The sequence below is a fragment of the Lissotriton helveticus genome, chromosome 7 (genome assembly GCF_964261635.1).
Source record: "Lissotriton helveticus chromosome 7, aLisHel1.1, whole genome shotgun sequence".
Lineage (NCBI taxonomy): Eukaryota > Metazoa > Chordata > Amphibia > Caudata > Salamandridae > Lissotriton > Lissotriton helveticus.
The window spans coordinates 1810258970-1810278424 of record NC_136068.1 but is presented as its reverse complement, the minus strand read 5'-3'; the positions used below and the strand labels follow the sequence as shown (position 1 = coordinate 1810278424).

At 47.2% G+C, this 19455-nt stretch overlaps 1 protein-coding gene across 1 annotated transcript in view; it reads right to left on the bottom strand.

Moving 5' to 3' along the window:
* LOC144767727 (persulfide dioxygenase ETHE1, mitochondrial-like) overlaps positions 1–19455 on the bottom strand; it is a 123763-nt gene that overhangs the window by 38817 nt on the left and 65491 nt on the right. Inside the window, exon 2 of the mRNA XM_078651111.1 lies at positions 1838–1982. Within this exon, the coding sequence (XP_078507237.1) occupies positions 1838–1982 (145 nt within the window). The remainder of the gene's footprint in view (positions 1–1837; positions 1983–19455) is intronic.

Sequence of the window (19455 nt, the reverse complement as noted above, 5' to 3'; positions counted from 1 at the left end):
CTGAACAGCTCCAGCGATTCCCCAGGCCCTAGGCCTCTTCACTTTCCTCATAGTGGTTCTTATACCACTATCTTAGTATATGGTTTAGGTGGCCCCTAGGGCTCATCCATATTCGTGCCACTTTTGTGTATTTAAACTGTGTTTTGTTTTAACGCTTGTGCTTCTGTGCTCATAAAGAGTATAGGGTATCTTTTGAGAAATAAATCTATATATAATTTCAATATATATCTGTGTGGTGTCCTTTCATTTGGTATTCAAGGGATTGTATATGGTAAAACAGCTTGCTTCACATGCCTTTACAGAGTTTAGCCTAAGACTGCTTAGTCCATGCTACTCCTAGGATAGCTTGTCTATAAGGTTGACTTTACAACCTGCACCATAAGGGTTGCTTGGCATGGTACAAGGTGATCACTAGAACTAGTGAGCATCATATACCAGGCCAACTTCTCACACTACCTTTCACATACAATGCACCCTGCAAATGAGGGTACCTTTGGCCGACCTTAGGGGCAACTCACATGTAGAAAAGGGAAGGTTTAGGGACTTGCAAGTGTGTGCACTTGCCAAGTCGACATGGCAGCACCAGGCTGCTCACAGGCTCTGCAATGGCAGGCCGCAGTTACACTTTACAGCTGTTTGCTTGGGTGGTACAATCCAGTGCTGCAGCCCACCAACAGCATTCGATTTATAGGCACTGGCACTCGCGGTGCACTTTACTAGGGACTGACACATAAATCAAATAGGCCAATCATGGAAACACCAATCCATAACACATGTTACACAGAGAACATATGCACTTTAGCACCGATTAGCAGTGGTAAAGCACCCAGAGTCCTAAAACCAACACACACAGGTCAGGAAAAAATAGGAGAAAAAGCAAAAAGTTTAGGGATAACCCTGCAAAAAGAGCCATTTCCTACAACCAGGCTCCAGAGTTTTCTTATACACTTGAGAAGCTTCCATCCAACATCTCGTCCTGGTTGGCTTTAACAATGCCCTTTTCCATTTAAATGTTTCCTGATATTTAGGCTGTAGCTTGCATATATTCCCTCCCACCTCAGCTTCCTATCTTCTCTTCATGGACTGTTGAAACTTTCTTAACTGGTTCTTTCGCTTCTGGCACTCTGGGCCTCACTGATTTAGATCTTAGCGGACGGGTTACTCCATCACAACGGTGACGTATATCCCATCCACCGAAATATAAATCCCATAGGATGTAATGGCAATTATATTTCGCTGCAAGAATATCTGTCACTGTGATGATTGGAGTAACCCATTCACCAAAATCTAATCAGGCCTCTGCGTCCATCTATCAGATCAGACTGGCCAGTTGCTTTCCACCTGTGGTTACTTTCTTCCTATTGATTCCAGGAAATGCAGGACCAGAAAAAGAGCCTCAAGGGAACACATAAACAAGAACACAACAAAATGTTGTTCGGCTTGGACACAGGATAAGAGAACATAGGAGACACAGACACTAGAACAACACAGCACAGACAGAAGAAGAAAATGCCAGGTCGACATAAAAATGTACCTACTACATGCTACAAAGACTTATGTGCATTACACAAAGAGCAATATAACACATACCTCACTACCATCATCCCGCCAGATGGAGTTGTACCCAATACTCTCCTGCGACATGCCTTAGGACTGAGACAAGGAAGCACTCTACTGTGATGGGCAATACGAAAGAAGCACACTTGGTATCCACCAGTAGGCGTCAATGTAGGAGCCGTAGTTGGTACTCACCCAGAGCACTGCAGGTAGTAGATGTGGGGCACAGAGCGCTTATAGAGGTAAACATGTTGGCCCAGAGTGAGGGGCCAGTACTCACCAGCGTACAGAAGGTTGAGTCCGAGGTCCTTGACCAACTTGGCGTCTCGCGGGGCTTTCTCCAGCACCGGGTCAATCAGGATGGCCTCCTTCGTCACCTGGTCAGCCAGCAGGTAGGTGTAGGTGGCACTCACCGGCTCGAACATCTGCGGGTTCAAAGAGAGAGGGAGCCACGGTAGAATAGTGGAAGGACAGAGAACCTATGGATGGTCAAGGATCAAGAAAAGGAAATGGGATACATGACCACAAAGGCGTCTCGGGACAGAGAAGAGGGAGCACACACCACACATAGAGGAGGATCGGGACAGAGTAGAGGGGAGCACACAATACCTATGGAAGAGGATCAGGATAGAGAAGAGGGAGCACAGAGCACCTATACAAGAGGATCAGGACAGAGAAGAGGGCGCACAGACTCTGGAATTCTCTACCACTCAGCATTCGCAGAGAAACCAATCTATCCACATTCCGTAAGCTCCTAAAAACATGGCTTTACCCATAATTTTGTTGATCAGGACAAAGAAGAGGGAGCATAGGGCATAAATCAAGAGGATGTGGACAGAGAAGAGGAAGCACAGACCACCCATACAAGAGGATCGTGACAGAGATGAGGGAGCACACAACATCTATACAAGAAGATCAGGCCAGAGGCAAGTGAGCACCCAACAATTCTACAAGAAGATCAGGACAGAGAAGAGGGAGCACCAATAGTTTATTTAAAATTATTAATCAGCACTGAGAAGCCTCCAGCAGGCTACAATGATAAGCACAGAGTCACCTATGCGGAGGTTATTCGGAAAGCACAGACTATGCCGAGCAGAGTGTATTTAAGGAAACGAAGTGAGTGGCCTGTTGAAACCTTGGGTCGGGTCGGGGACAATCGGTATTTGCCCGGCGGTATTGCCTCTGTGACCCTCTAGTTATTTAATCAATGAAGAGGCAGGCGCTGGAGACTGGAAGGCAGGAAACAAGGTTTTTATTCTCTCCGGAGGAGAACACAACAAAACGGGCAGAAGGTATCGTTCTGAGGTGCTCTAACTACATTTCTGAGGCCTGGCCTCTTATACACTGTTTTATGACTTTATTGCAGATTACATATTCATGTTAAAACTTTTATGTATGGAAAAGACATTCCCGGAACTCCCCTTGGGCCCGTTCCCACACACATTTACAGTTGAAGTCCCCACCCTAGTCACAACAGGTGATGAGTATCGCGCAGCTGGATATTCCGCCGATTCACGGGATGTGGGGGGTTTGATCGGATCTCATGGAGTGGGGGCTTTGATCAACCCGGGGATCCTTTGATGGGGGAAGCTTTCTATTGTACGGGGAGGGGCAAGGAATGGTATCGGCAGAGCTGGGTGTCGGCCTGGGAACGGGGAAGACAAACGGGCACACGGGGAAAAAGGGGGTTTGCATCTAAGGGCCGGGGATCATGAAAGGGAAGAAGGGAGGTGTCGCGCTGGGAACAGGATGAGGGCCTGGGGCAGAGCAGCGCCGAAGAGGGGTTTATGATTCTAGGCAGGTGCAAGCAGGGGGTTGGTCAGCGTGCAGGCTTAGTGAAGGCGAAGGGCTATGTCAGGGGCCAGCGGCATGAAAAAGGGTTCGTTCTGATCAGGGCATTCTAAAATGGCGGGTGCGCACGACAAAAGTGTGGCATCAGGGGAAGAGGCAAGATGGCGCAGATAATGTTCACCAAACCGTACTAATTTTCAACAGTCCTCCCTTTAACATATTCAAGACATCTTGCTGGTTCATTTTCTACTCGGTTCTATTGTGGTGGGCATGAGAAAGAAAACGGTAGGAACCCTAGATGAAAAAGAGTTGTAAACAATACATTTTAACATTTCTAGTTTTTAGGAGGTGGACCTATTTGATAAACTTTGATCAATTTGTTTAGCAGGAAAGTCATAAAAATGCAATACAAAAACGATTCTGTAGCGAGAGCAGCAAGTACATTTCATAATGTGGACTGGTAGGTTATTACATATATCAGATTCGGATTGGAGCATGATCAATACAATGGCGGCTGGGAGAGAAATGAGGCATAGCAGAAACGGCGATTGAGGATGTCAAATGTTCGAAGTTAACGAGTTCTCATTATTCTTTGTTGTCTTTCGTTGGCGCTGTGGAGCACCGGCGGTGGAGCTACAAGTCCAGCTCTATTCTAAGTTCTGCGTTGCAGGGCACGACCCTTTCCTCGCGTTTCTGGTCGGAAAGGTCCTTTTCGCCCTGTGTCCTTTGAGGTGATTGTCAGAAAGTTCAGATGGAAGAAGAGCGTACAAAACAGTCCATAGGGTAGGTCGGAGAAAAAGGGGGATGGAGCAAGGCCAAATTAGGAACAAACTAGGGGAACGAGAGACTTCAGATAGGCGGGCGTGTGACGGAATTCAGAGAGCGGGGACTTGTCGGCAAACGCTGGACATCGAGCAGGGGCATCAGGTCGGCCCTTTCTTCTCATGTTGTCGAAAACAGTGCCTCGTCCTGCAGCTCTTTTCTGTCGTGGTCTCGCCTTGGCTAATGTCGCAGGTGTTCCTTAGTCTGCAGTCAGGCCTCGTGCTCCCACATCCGGTCCTTCCTTCCTCCGACAGCAGTACCCTTAAACAAGTTTGAAAAGACAGTCTTTAGAGAATTTGCAGATGAAGATAATCAAAAAATCTATTTCTCTCCCAGCTCCAGGCAAAGAATGAAAATGTCCGTTATTTTAGTGTTCACAACTGGCATATGAATGACCGATGACGGGCCTGTTGGGTTTACTATGACTTTCCTTCACAATTATTTATTACAGTTTCGACAGTTCATCTGATGGTGACCCACCTTCGTGAGACGAGCCTGGCAAAGATATGCCGTTCTCTAGAGTTTTACATTTACAAAGGGTACTGTGTGCTATCGACATGGTACTAAACAGATATTTTGCTGATGGACGAACATAGGCTAAACATTTATTTTCTATCAATGCCTCCTGCTTTTCAACTAAACATTTTCGCTTTCGGCATGGTACAGTGTAATGGTTTTCTTTGCTCCAGTCTAATCTTAAACTTTGCAAAACATCATTCTGGTCCCTATGCAGCCTCTCGCGGCCGGATTACTAAATTAGAGAAGACAGGGGTCTCATCGGAAGACACCTAGGGACATAGAAAACTTATGGTAAGGGCGTAAATCGACCCATCTCTCACAACCGGGAATGAGGGGTAGTTTCATAACTTCCAATTTGGAGCGGCTGATACAAGGGATGTAACAGGGGTGATCATTTTTCCTGTCTGGGTATTGCGACAATTCGGGGCGGGGAGGGTCGCGTATTCTGAGGTCCTTGTTTTATACAATAGGAGCCGTTGACATGTAGTTCCCTTATTTCGGGCCAGATTAGGGAACCTCTGTCGTCTTACCTGTCCTTTCCCTTACGGCCCAACCTCGGTTCATTGACTTCTAGCGGAAAAGGAGAGGTAATGACACGGTCTCAGGGTGATTGTATTAAAGACAAGTTTTTGTGCAAATACTGACGGTATTTGAAGCCAATTAGGTGGTGCGCTAGGGGTGGCAGTCTGCCAATTTCGGGGATAATCACTCGGAAGAGTGGGAGTGCAAAAATAGAGGGAGAGAGAGAGAGAGAGAGAGAGAGAGAGAGAGAGGAGAGAGAGAGAGAGAGAGAGAGAGAGAGAGAGAGAGAGAGAGAGAGAGAGAGAGAGAGAGAGAGAGAGAGAGAGAGAGAGAGAGAGAGAGCGCAACGGCAGGCTAAATAGTACACGTGCAACAGAGAGGGTGGCAGTGTATTCAAGAAAGGCTATTTAGTGCATTACACAGTAAAGGGCATTCACGGGTCTGCGTTAGAATCTTGTAATCATGCAGTTTGAGCATTAGACAGGGTAGAGGGGACGTGCCTTGAGAAAAAGGAAAGAAGAAAGGAGGTACCATTTTGTCGCACTTTCTCGCATTCTCGGTCCTTCGACCAGTTGGGTCAACGCCTCAGTCACACACACACATTCTCTCATAGTTTCGCATCATACGTGACATGGGTTCATTCGTCCGGTCTGGTTTAAGGGCGATCACTTTTTGTCAGGTTGTGCTAATTTTTTTTTCGGGTTTGTTCGACACGTGAGTAGTTTGCAGGCGTGCTTAGGCACCACCTTGCGGCGCTAGTCTGCTTCGTGTATTAGACATGGCAAGGCTTCAGATCTTCGCCACACCTCGGCTGTAATCTCTGATGTAACCTGCAGAGGGAGGAAAAAAGGGGGTGGGGGAGACAGCATTCGCGCATATTCAAATACATGGATTCATAAGTCCTTTACTTACCTCTTACTCGTCTTTCCTCCTCGGGGCAGGGTCCCCGGGGATATGGTTTCTGGAGTCGAGGGGGGGTAGTGTGTCCATATAGGTCGTGTGCGGGGAAACGTGAAAAGGAAACCAGAGGTGCTTAGTGCGAGGTATCTAGTCAAAGGATGTATCTCACTATCGGGATCCTTAAACCTCTTTCAACGCTGTGGCGTTCTAAGGTTCTTCGGTTCTTGGGTCAGCTCCGTTCCCTGATACCTTGGAACGTTGTACTTTATAACATTTACATTATTTCATTTCACCCTCCTTTTACATTCCCTCATTTACACCGTTCGTTTTACCCATCCTTGGAAGTCAAGGTCTTCCTCTACGCGAGAGTTCATGGGTCAGTCGCGTACTTCGAAGGCGGAGTGTCGTGTTGTCGATCCGATCCGTCCTCCAGGGCTGGGCAACCATCTTCTTTTAACCTTAAAGAGAGAGCAGAGTAGGGTGCACAGAAAAGAACTTTCCCACCGATCCCACATTTTTTTAAAATAAAGCATGCGATACCCGTCCATAGTTTCAAAAAACTTTATTTTGCAAAATCATTTCAGCACGTGGATTATGAGGGTGCGGTCGTATTTGGCCGGTCGTGGCAATGGCTAAAGTGCGTACAGTGGGGGTGTCGTTTGCAGCAATAAAAACATCGGAAAGTTTTATTCATTCATTTGTAAGAAACTAAAACGTCTATTAATTGGCTGGGGGTTCGGGGGCATTTATTTTCATAATTTAGAAGCATAATCATAATAGTTGCAATCAGATTTCCTATATGCATACCGTACGTGTGCGTCGTAAATGAGGTTTACATCAGCTATAAAAATATAATACATTGTACATTTGTAATCAACATTTTTAACGGGGATCCTTTCATACTGTTCGTCGAGTGAGTTCTCCTTGTCTTTTCTAGCCAAGTGTACAAAGGATCATATAAAGTCTCAGAACATCAAGTTTATATTAGTGCGAAGGAACACCACGAGGTGTTCGTAAGTTCCGATTGATACCAGCGCCATTTTGGGCGGGGCCGGCTCAGTCCGGAAGCAGCATCAGGGGGAAATGTTTCTCATTACTGGCAGTTTGGACCAGGGTCCTTTTCGGCAGTTCTAGAATTCATGCTAACAGAAGGAGTGGGAATGTCATGTTTGTTTCGTTGGCGATCAAGGCAGCCGTCCCTTACCGGAAGCCTGCAGAGGCCGAAGGTTCCGCCGGGGACTTTTGTAGGGTCTCCAAGGCTGCGGAGATGCTGTCGGAGATGGGGGCTCGTGCCCCTGTGGGCAAATGTCCGAGTTATATTGCTGGTCAAAGTTACTCTAGTGGCCGGGGCCCGCCTTCCAGCGGACCCAGACGCCATTTTGAGGCCCTACAGGGGCCACTCTCGTCGAGTTTGCAAGAGCGGATGAGATCCTTCGGAGTGAAAGGAAGAGGTCCCTGTTGTGTGAAAGCGGGACGTTCAGCTGGGGTGCAGCTGTGATGCCCCCACCTGGGGGGGGCGAGGGAGACTCGTTCGCGCCGTCTCCTTCTCCCGGTGCACTCCATGCTGTTCTTTTTCATCGCCCCGCATGAAGGTCTCTCCACATCCGGTGTTCCCCAAGTCTTGTGCTCAGTGCTGTGGGAGTATGGCCACCTGTGGCGCGCATTCGGCGCGGCACGAGTATCAGTGCAGTCATTGCAGGTTCGGTGTTCCGAAAATATGGCCACCATTGCACGTTCGGTGCTGCGCAAGTACTGGGGTGCCACCATGGTGTGTTCGGTGCTGTGGAAGTATTGGCACCATCGCCTGACTGGGGGTGTTCGGCGTCGGGCCGGGGGCTGGGAGACCTCCTATCGGTGGAGGTGGGAGAGGCTCGTCCGCGTCGCCTCTCCCTCCCAGCCCAACTTGGACAAATTGTTGTGGAGGTACGTGCAGGACATCCCGCCGTCCAGAGCTGCTGCGGCTGTTACGGAAGGGAAAAGGAAGAGGTGCCTCGTTCTTCTCTGGACATGTGGCGGGACTACTTAAGTCTATCCAGGCCCGTTGCGGCTGGCCGAGGAGACATGTGGCGGGACTACCTACAACTGCCCAGGCTGCTGGCTCCTGCCTCTCCTCCGGCTCCCCCATACGTTAAGATTTCCTGACCAAGAGTTGGCGGCCGGGCCCGCCTTATATGGGTTGCCGTTGGTTGGGCGTAGCCGTAACCCTGCCCTACTTTGGAAGGTTCCAGAATGGGGGGGGGGCGAATGTTCTGTTTGACTTTCATTTTCTACAGTTTACCGTTATTATTCCTTGTTTGTTGTGCTAAATTAAAAGTTCAAGTTCATCAATGGTCTACGGATTTTGTTTTACCATTTCTTTCTTTCCAGGTTGCTTTTATGTTAAGTTTCTGCTAACAGAGGTTGAGTAACACGGAAACACGTGTAGAGGGATGACGCAGATTCGTACATTACATACACACAAACTCAGACGGGGGACAGTACAAGTACGACATACAAAGACCCAAGACGAATATAAAACAGTTATTGGTCATGATTATCTCTTTCCGTCTGTGAATTTTAAAGCGAGGCTGGGTTCCCGTCTTGACGTTGCCCGACCTAGGAGAACTTGAGCATGCCGCTGAAATTGTCCTGGCGAAATCTGTGCCATCGGGCATAATCAAACGTGGTGGTTCTATCTGGTCTGTCTATGTAAGTCGGGTTCTTCTTTGTCTCGCGCTTTTTCTCGTACTGCCGGTCTGTCGTTCCTGTCGGCCCTTTGCCTTTACTCACGCTCAGTAGAGTCGGGCATTGGGCTTTCCAGTGTCCGACATACCTACAAAAAGCGCATTGGTCTGGCCCTAAGTCTGGTCGTCTTTTGCGTAGTGTCGGGGGATAACTTGTGGGTAGCGGTGTCCTGGGGTTGTCCTGTCGGTATATTTCTCTACTTGGTTTGTCCTCGTCTTTTCTCTGTCGTTGCATAGCCTCTCTGCGCCACATACCGAGACTGTCGAGCATAATAGGCGTTGTCTTATTATTTCGAAGGGCTATTTCTAACGTTTCTATTTTATCAAGGTCAAAGGATCCTGCCAGTGGCCACTGTTTGTCTTGACTTTCTTCGGTATACCTGTGCCACAATTCATTATAGGCTATGGTGACTAATCCATAGTTTATGAACATGTCCTTATTAGGGGTGCCTTCTAGTGGAGCTATATGGTCCACCTCTAATATACGGTCCGGGCTAAACAGGCTACTAATCAGTGGGGAGAAGACAGACATGACGGCTCGTAACGAGGGACTAAAAAGTCAGCACTGCCTATCTTATCACTAGGTGCAAAGACTGGACAGAATATTTCTATTCTACGTTGTTTGCAGGCAGTGAATACCTCATGGATCAAAAATAACAAAAAGACCAATAAATAACAATGGGGAGAATGAGTAGGTCCGCAAAGATCTGCGTTACCTACCCTTTTCACTATCTGCAAAAAGGGTGGTCTCTTCCCTGTTTGCAGACAGGGAATCTCCAGGAAACAATAGTTTTGCGAACAACAGTTCAGTTTCAAGTAATTATTGAGTGGGGGAGAAAAAAAATAAGCACGGCTGCTGCCCTACCTATCCTCCACTGCTTGCAAAGAGAGAGCCCGTTGTTTCTCCGTTTGTAGACAGTGAATCTCCAAATAAATAAAGAGCAATACTAGTATTTTTAAACAATCAAGCAATCAAACAATCAAGCAATAATTTCGCAACTTGTCGTGATTACACGACCTTACCCGGACCATGTGGACAGTTTCTTGTCTTCCGAATCCAGCGCCCGATCGTCCTCTTTTTCTCGTATTTCTCACGGCACTCCTAATGGTCCCCAGTCAGGACCGTAGATCACTCGAGAGAGGTCTGTTCGGAACTAGTGAAGTTCGGATGATCGGCTGCCAGACGAGGGTCTATTGGGCAAGAGCTCTCCCGATCGTTGCAGTCGTTCACTCTGTCGTCGGGACCTCTCCCACTGGATCCACGAGTCGCTGATGGGCCCCACGCTTGGGACGCCAATTGTTGAAACCTTGGGTCGGGTCGGGGACAATCGGTATTTGCCCGGCGGTATTGCCTCTGTGACCCTCTAGTTATTTAATCAATGAAGAGGCAGGCGCTGGAGACTGGAAGGCAGGAAACAAGGTTTTTATTCTCTCCGGAGGAGAACACAACAAAACGGGCAGAAGGTATCGTTCTGAGGTGCTCTAACTACATTTCTGAGGCCTGGCCTCTTATACACTGTTTTATGACTTTATTGCAGATTACATATTCATGTTAAAACTTTGATGTATGGAAAAGACATTCCCGGAACTCCCCTTGGGCCCGTTCCCACACACATTTACAGTTGAAGTCCCCACCCTAGTCACAACAGGTGATGAGTATCGCGCAGCTGGATATTCCGCCGATTCACGGGATGTGGGGGGTTTGATCGGATCTCATGGAGTGGGGGCTTTGATCAACCCGGGGATCCTTTGATGGGGGAAGCTTTCTATTGTACGGGGAGGGGCAAGGAATGGTATCGGCAGAGCTGGGTGTCGGCCTGGGAACGGGGAAGACAAACGGGCACACGGGGAAAAAGGGGGTTTGCATCTAAGGGCCGGGGATCATGAAAGGGAAGAAGGGAGGTGTCGCGCTGGGAACAGGATGAGGGCCTGGGGCAGAGCAGCGCCGAAGAGGGGTTTATGATTCTAGGCAGGTGCAAGCAGGGGGTTGGTCAGCGTGCAGGCTTAGTGAAGGCGAAGGGCTATGTCAGGGGCCAGCGGCATGAAAAAGGGTTCGTTCTGATCAGGGCATTCTAAAATGGCGGGTGCGCACGACAAAAGTGTGGCATCAGGGGAAGAGGCAAGATGGCGCAGATAATGTTCACCAAACCGTACTAATTTTCAACAGGCCCTATCTGATTGGCCTTAGTTGCTGCTCCCACACAAAGATGTCGGTGTGAGTTCTAGTGCACATTCATATTTCTCAGTCACCACCCCGTGCTGCAGGGTGGAGGTAAGTGACTATCAGACTAGTCCTCAGTCGCTGCCCCTATGCTTCCGATTCAGTCTGAGCTCCCCTACTGCACATTTTAAACTGTGTTTTACTCTGAAGCCGCACTGCATTGCCACATATGATCAGTTGACTGCTTGTCCTGTGTATATGAACTTCGACTAGGAGCCTCTGTTAAAAACATCTGTTACCATATATGGAGTTATTTTATTCCTTCTGGTAGCTGGCTGGAATACATACACATTTCTGCCAGGCCATCTATCTCTAGATTTTCCAAGAGGAATATGTTCTTCTCCATAGTGGCTTACTACTCTGTAGTTCAAAGGAAGGAAATGCTATCTGATTGGGAGACAGTTCAGTGTCCAGCTCCAATAAACAGTGTAAGTATTTTCACCTGTCATATAGCACTTTGTGAAGGCCGAAAAAGACATGACAATACCCTCAATGAGTCAACGCCGTGTGATGCACACAGCCATCACAAATATTTGCTCGGGGTGATATACCAACCCCTGTCATTTGGTTAGCAGTGATGTCTCATTTTCGTTTTATGTCAGCACTTAGCTACCTCTCTGATCATTGGGCAGATCCTTGGAACTTCAGCAGTAAGTTGTTTACCAGCGTGAACCAGAAAAGGGAAGAGGACTCCCCAGGAATGGTGGACCTTTTCTAAGCCACCCCTGACATTCTCAAAGTGTACTCAGAGTGATGATTCATTCTCCAAAGAGTGACCCAACCAGGGAAGTTGCAAGGGGCGAGATAAGCCAGTCTCCTCTGGTACTAGTAGCCCTCCAGATTAACAAGATAGGAAGCTTATGGGTGTGGAAGTGAGGGACGGTCATCTTTCAGAGCGCCCACCAGGAGCATCCTGAAATGAAGACCATGGAAATGAAACTCAAGCGAAAGACCTGAAAACCTCAGCCTAAATGAGTTTTAAACTTCTACCATATAAAAAACAGGGCAATCTTAGCTATCTTTTAAAATACAATGTATAGTTTATTTTTAAAAAAAGAGAGTAAACGACTCCCAGGCATTAACTCTCAAAACTGATTTGCATATGGCAGGGTCCAGACTGAGTTGGCAGGCAAAAAAATAATGCACTGGAATGTGGCCTGAGTAATTACCAGTAGCATTCCGTCAACCACTTTTTTGTATACTTTAGTGATGCAGGTATGTCCAGAAGTGGGTCCAGTGCACAACCTGTAATTGGAACCAAGTTATAACTGGCTAAAGGGCCCTAACTCAGACCAAACCAGCCCTGGGTTTCTTGTGTTCTGCTTCATAGAGTCCCTGGTTGACAGTTGGAACTGGACTCTTTCCATAGGAGCAGGGTCAAGACAGATTTGCATATGGAAGGTTCCAAACTGAGGTGGCACAGTGTGCACTCAGCTTGGTACACTACACAGTCACATGGTGTGAGTTGGGCGAGCCACAGAGCAGTGCCGCCGCTCAGGTTGCGGACTTAGGGCAGGTGTGTCATGTGACCTACAGATGATGGTGTTAGGAGCTATTGCTGCCTTGAAAGATGGGGGGTTTGCTTAGAGGAATCTTTGACTCAAGGAGGATAGGGCAGCAGATCAACCCGACTGCTAAATACATGTACAAGGCAGATCACAAATCATTGGGTCACTCCACTGGTTTGAGAGGTCCTTTGTATGGCAGCGCATACGTTAAAATATATAAGCCCAACACAGAGCAACAATTTAATGGTTGCCATCGGGAGCCAGGTGGAAAATGCTAAGGATAGAATATAGTTTGATGAAATTTCCCCTAGTCTGTCAGAGGACGCTTTTATAGGGAAGGTGGACCCAGCAGCAAGGGGCAGCACAAAGCACAGCTTATCAAGCTACACCCACCTGTACTCCCTTCTCAACTTGCCAGTGCAGATGAATATTATTCAGTAGTGATGAAAGGCTGCACTAGTGCCCACTCCCTGCTTCTGGGATACAAAATCATTAGTTCCCTTTATAGAATTCAGACTCAAGTCTAGTGGCCACAAGGATAGGGCACTCAATGTAGGGGTTGGTGCATGACCTCATGGTCACAGGTTCAGATCCTGGCAGGCCCATTCAGCCTTTCATATTTCTGAGGTCGTTAACATGATTTTATCATTATAACTATTGATTTACTACAAAGTATCACAGATAGGGAGCAGATTAGTTTCACAGCAGAGGTGTATCACAAGATGCACAGGTACACGTGATTGTGCGGCCCCTTCGACACATGTCGTAACAGTCCAGATCACACCTAAGAGGGCAAAGACAGGCCATGGCCCCCGATAGAATATGTTAAATTGGTCTGGAATTGAGGCTTGCAATCTCATTCCATTCGCAGTCTGAAATGGAAAATGTAAAGGATGATCTGTGAATGTGCTGTCCTCACTCAGCAGTGACGAAAAAGAGGAATTTATTACAATTCCATAATCTTGAAGTGTGACGTAAGGAACAAGCTTATCACAGCCAAACAAATAAATGCACTCAGTGGCAGATGCACAATATACAACATTCACTGAAACCAGAGTTTACACCAATAATTTATTTGCCTTAGTTATCAATAACTGCATGTTCAAATGTCTGATTGATTCAGCAAATTAGGTGCACTCTTTAAACGTTGGCATGTTACAGGTTCAGGAGCAGGGGAAGGCAGATGTTGGGCAGGTCTATCTGTGGGTTTAATGTATGTGTATCTCTGGTCTTATGGCTGTATAGATCCATTCTCATTTAGAGGTATGTCTATGTTAAAATCTTGTGCTTATTAAGGTTTTCATGACCAATGTGGTTGGTTGTACTTAATCGAATACAACGTAGCACACTAAGGCGAGCAGTGTATAATTTCCAATTGCAACCAGGAGATTCCCTCATTAACGTCAACAACTGCTCACATGGCTAGCCATAAGCAGTCTGGGAAGTCTGGGGGCAAAGACCACAGATTAAACTGAACAGGCAAAATTCCTGTAAGAAAGGAGGGATACATGGCAAGTACACAAGGACTCCCTTGCTTAATAACAAATATGTCTAAGCTCATTGGATAGTTGAGCCTTTACACATCAAAGTAGGATATTCACCAAGGTGGAACAGGCCATTGGGCCATTGGGTATGCCTTGCCACGACATTGACACACACTTCACACAAAATGGAGCCTCTATAAAGGATAAATGCGAAAACAAGGACTGGTGTTTGTTTCGCTCAAAAATCCTCTTCACCAAGCTGTAGGGCATCATGTAGTTACCAGGTGTCTTTGAGTGACAGGCAACTGCATTAAGGGAGCTGTATTAAGTAACAAGGTTACTTGCAGGGAGGCAGAGGGGTCCCAGCGCACCCACAAAGGGTGGACTGCGGCAAAACATGAAACTGGGAATCTTGGATTCCGACATTATCATTAGATAAAAAATACGCAAGACTCAGGTTCTGGCTATGCGGGGTAAAAATGTTCCAACATGAATTACAAGGTGACTAGAATGTAAGCCAAACCCAGCTTTGATTCTGTGGAGGAAAAACGATTACGGGGAAAACTAAGTGAATTAGGTCCATAGCGGGATTATGCACCAAGGGGCACAGCTGGTTAGTAGGCAGTGTGAATCTGTGATCGGACAGCAGTAAAGCAAGCCTGGTGGGCTGCGTAAGTTGTCACTCTAAGAAATGGTGCGGGGACTGCAATAGTGGTCACAATACATACATTCCCTCAAACAAGATTTGACACCATTAATGTGTTCAGCATGGGTTAGCAATCAAAAAGGTCTGCAAATGTATGGTCAAACTCATCAAAGTATGTGCACTCTGGATCTGAGGGTATGTAACGCCTAGCAATAGCAGCTAGGCTGGTTTTGGAAGCTGTCATCTAACAAGTGTACTGGTGTCCCAAAAGGTGGGGAAACAAGGTGTTAAAGCACAAAAGGCTACAATGTATTAGGAATATTTGATATGTCCATTATTTAAGAAAATTCAAATTTGGAAGGAGCAGGTAAACTTCCACTGCTGGTGCAGTACTGAGTTAAGGGTGTGAACCCCCAATTTTGGAAATAGTCAAGGACGGAGGTAAACTAGGGAGTAGTCAACAATGCATGTTAGGCACTATATTGCATGCAGTGCACAATGGATTAATTCAGGCAGAATGAGGGTTACAAAGAGCCGTAGTTTTGCAATCCATTTGGGTAAGAATTCTGGCCGGCATGGTACTCCTACACAGGTGGAGGCAAGCTGTCAGAGAGAATGGGATATTGTTGGCCACACACAATAACTTGTTAACAATTTCACTGTGGGCCTTGGAGGAAAACTCCAATATGTTTTCCAGTGTATTCTGAAATCGATGACTGGGCGGTGTTGGGAAACCTCTGACCCTGCTTGCAGGCAGATCGCTCCCCACGCCACCACACGGCCACCAGCTGCCTCGTACCTGCTCCTTGCCACCCGCCTGTTTTCCTGCCGTTTCCCGCTCCTTCCCGATGTTGCGTCCCTGTAGACCTGCCCCCCTGCTCCCCATTGGCCACCCGCTCCCGCCTCCCAGCTGATCCTCCCTCCCTCTCCCCCTCTTAAGGAGGCCGAGCAGTGGCATAGGAGCGACCTCTGACCGTGCTCGAGGCAGGTTGCTCCCCACGCCTCGCCCTCGCCCCTGTTCCCCGCATCCAACGAACAACCTCCGGCAGCAGATCCTTGTCCTACTTCGCCCCCAAGACCTGGAACACCCTCCCTACCCACCTAAGGCAGACCCAAGACCTACTCGCCTTCAGAAGGCTCCCCAAGACCTGGCTCTTCGAGCAGTAGCGGCACCCCCTCCCCTCAGCGCCTTGAGACCCTCACGTGTAAGTAGCGCGCTTTACAAGTACTCTGATTGATTGATTGAAATGCACAACCCAGACATACCTAACAAGTATGCCCGTCTTGGCACAGTGCACCATCGGGTTTTCACCCAGAACTGCGGTCAAAGAAGAGAGCAGTTGATTAAATTCCAGGCAGGCCATCGAACAAGCTTATGGATGGGTAAATAAATCTATGGTTAAAACAGAACAGTAGTCCCACATTTCAGTGGAGCCAGCAGACTTGCCTTCGATGGGGTCAATAAGCCATACACAAGCCCAACAAGCAGGAGGGCTTTATGCAACTTGCATGCAAAATCAAATCAAATGAAAAAGACTTGGTGAATATGGCGTGGTCTCTTGAGTGGAAACGCCACCAGGTTTCCCCGATAGGGGTGGGGTACACCGGCAGATGTGGATTGGAATTTTCCATCGAGAATGACTGGGAACCTTTAAAGGTAGATGGGAAGTGTCCAGCTAGAAGGACCATTAATCACACCCTGCAGAAAGTTATGAAGCCTGCCATGGTGGGTTGGGGCCCTAGATATTACGGCGGCCATATCCAGGGCTGTGGCAGAGTTACAGGGTGATCCTGAGGCTGATTGGTACGAGGGGTACCCTTTCAGAAGCACAATAAGGGTGCATTATGCCAATACCCTAGGAGTCTTTACGGCAATACCCTGGTAGATTGACGGCGTCCCACTAGTCTCACTGGCGATTGTAAACCTGAGCAACCGGGGGCATGCCTGGTTACGCTTCACCCCTAAAAAGGCGTGAGAAGTGTTTTGAATGGAAAAAGAAAAGTGACGTATTCACCAAATTTATTGGGATTGGTCTTGAGGGTCTCATCGGGGCGCGTCTGGGGGCATTGCTTCAAAGCAGGTATTTAACAATGGTGGCATTTTTTCATTCAATGCAAAAGTGCTCTAGTGTCCTTCGGCCAAGTTTCTACAGATTTGCATGTCGTAACTGGTGTTGTATGCAGTTTTATATTGTGCAAACTTGGCCCAAGCGCACTAAAGCTTTTTACTTGAGACGCAGAAGCTTTACCTGAAAACATAGTTTGTTTTCAGGTAGGGAAATATCACCCAGAATAACAGGATGTTGAGCAGAAGCTGGGATTCCAGCTCTCTGTGCCATAAAAACAAAATAAAGTATGCTTTCATGTAGAACTTGCACTACTCATTTAAAAAGTGCTTTAATCCCCTCCTGCCAAGTGTGGGCTAGATATAACTGCAAACAAGCATTGGCATAGCCAATAGGTCTCGCCTATGGGACTTTATAAGTGTTTAGCCATGCAATCGTTGATGTTGTTGCACCAAGGATATTGTGCTGCATAACTAAATACTTATAAGGTCCCAAAGGCGATACCTATTTGCTAAGACAATGCTTGTTGTTCGCATGTCAGCCATCCATCAAAGCAGAGATTGGCCTCTTAGCTTGTGCATGTCAAGCTGTAGGTGGTGCAAATCGGTGTTGGTTCGTTGCGGCAGGGGGGTGAGGGCTGATGAGAGGGGGCTATTGAAGTGTAAAACGGCGCCTACACCAAGAAAAATTAAAGCAATTTAATCGGAATCACTGGAACCATGTAAGAGGGGTGTTGCTGTCTGCAGGGCTTTAATGCAGGCAGCTCCATAGAGATTGGCACCCTGGTCCTGGGCTAAACCCACCCATGCCAAAAGGCGGCCTTGATTGTAGGGTTTCGGTTTGAGCCACAATTGTTTTAAAAAAAAATTAAAAACTGCGGCACTATCTGCTTTTCCATTGGAAACCAAAACCAAACCAAATAAAGGCATAATCGATGGGTTGTAAAACAGACAAGGAAAACCCCCTGCGCCACATTCGTATAGTCTGAGAGAGAGCAAAATATAACTGTGTACAAAAGATTACAGTTATGTGTATGGGGGTGTAGAAAAAGCCGAGCACATAAGAGGTAAACACGGACTTGGGAGAACACAAAAATAGTGGAAATGAGGGACACATTGAATCGGAGGCTGCAACAGAAGAAGCGGAATAAAGGAAAAGAGAGTAGAAGAGAAGGTGGGAGGTATGTTAAAAGGCTATTGACGGAGAGGAGAAAGTAGGAGGACGAGAAGAGCAGGGGCACGGAAAAAGGGTGTAGAAAGAAAAGAAGGCACATGGCAAAGTGAGAGAATATGACATGAATGGGAAATAGTGATGCTGAGATAGAGGGGAAGAGAAAGGCAATAAGAAAGGGAAGGAAGCAGAATGAGGGAGTGAAAGAGAGGGGTGTTTCAGAATGAGACCAGAATTAATAAGTAGACCGCTTGAGCCATATAATAGAAACGTTGGAGTGCTGCCAAAACAGTATACAATAATTTTGCACAGTTTTTACAATGTATCTAATAAAAATAGTTGAGTCTAGGCAAAGGAAGATGAACGGAAATGATGAGAAAAGGGCGCGATAGAAGAGTAGAATTGTTTATAGGGGATGAACTGGCAGATTAAAAGTGTGAGGCAGAACAACAGAGGAGAAAGATGGACAGGCGAGTCAGAGAGGTCACGTGTATGTCTGCGAGTTAAAGAGAACGCGCGTGTGCAGAATGAAAGAGACCAGTGCTGGCAATAAGGCAAAACAAGGAGAAACACGAGAGACGGCCTGCGGCCGTCAAAGTGAAAGTACGGCCGGCGGAGGGCATTGCTGTGGGGACGGGGGAGGAGAAATGCGACACGGCGGGAGGGGGTGGAGCGGGGAGAGTGGCATGAGGGTGTGAAGCAGCAGGGGCCTTTGAAGTGAAGCTAAGCTTCAGTTCAAAGGTGTGGGAGGAGTGCTGCTGGTGATTGACTGGCGATTTGATGATGTGCACGCGCATTTTAGGTCAATGCGCTTGCGCATTGACCTAAAAGCGCACGGGCACAGCATCAAATCGCCAGTCAATCGCCAGTCTAGGTAAAGCTTATTTAAGCCCCTATATATCTCGCTCCCGCTCAATGCGCATGCGCATTGAGATAGGTCGCTCGACCTAAAAAGTAAGCATGGGTGTGAAAATCGTTCCGTTCGCGGAATTTGCGGATTTTCTGCAATTTCGCGGTCCGCGAATCTCGCGAAATTGCAGAAAAATCTGCGAAATCGCGTGCAGGACGGATTTTCAAAAACTGAAGTACATGAAGCACTTTCAGGGCTACATCAGGTGCCCAAGTTGAAGCTAATTTCTTTGTAACCATTTACAAAATGGTTACAAAGAATTTAACTTCAACTTGGGACCCTGCTGTAACCTTTAAGTGCTTCCTGAGTGGCACCTCCAGAGTTGTTGCCTACATGCAACTATTCTCTGACCCTGCTCTGACCCTCAAAGCAGGGTCAGAGAATAGTTACAAGTATGGCACAATGCTCCAGGCTGTCACAAAAATTAACACTACTGCAATGTATCAGGAACTGAGATTCCTGCTGAGTCAATGGCCCTCTTTCCCATGGTCTATCCTTTGTACCTACTACTAAATTGAACAGATTTGAACTAATGAATGATGTTCATACTTTTTTTTAGAAAGATCCGTTTAAAGACGTTTTTTCTCTCTCAATCTGCCCCGGACGGGGCCGAGAA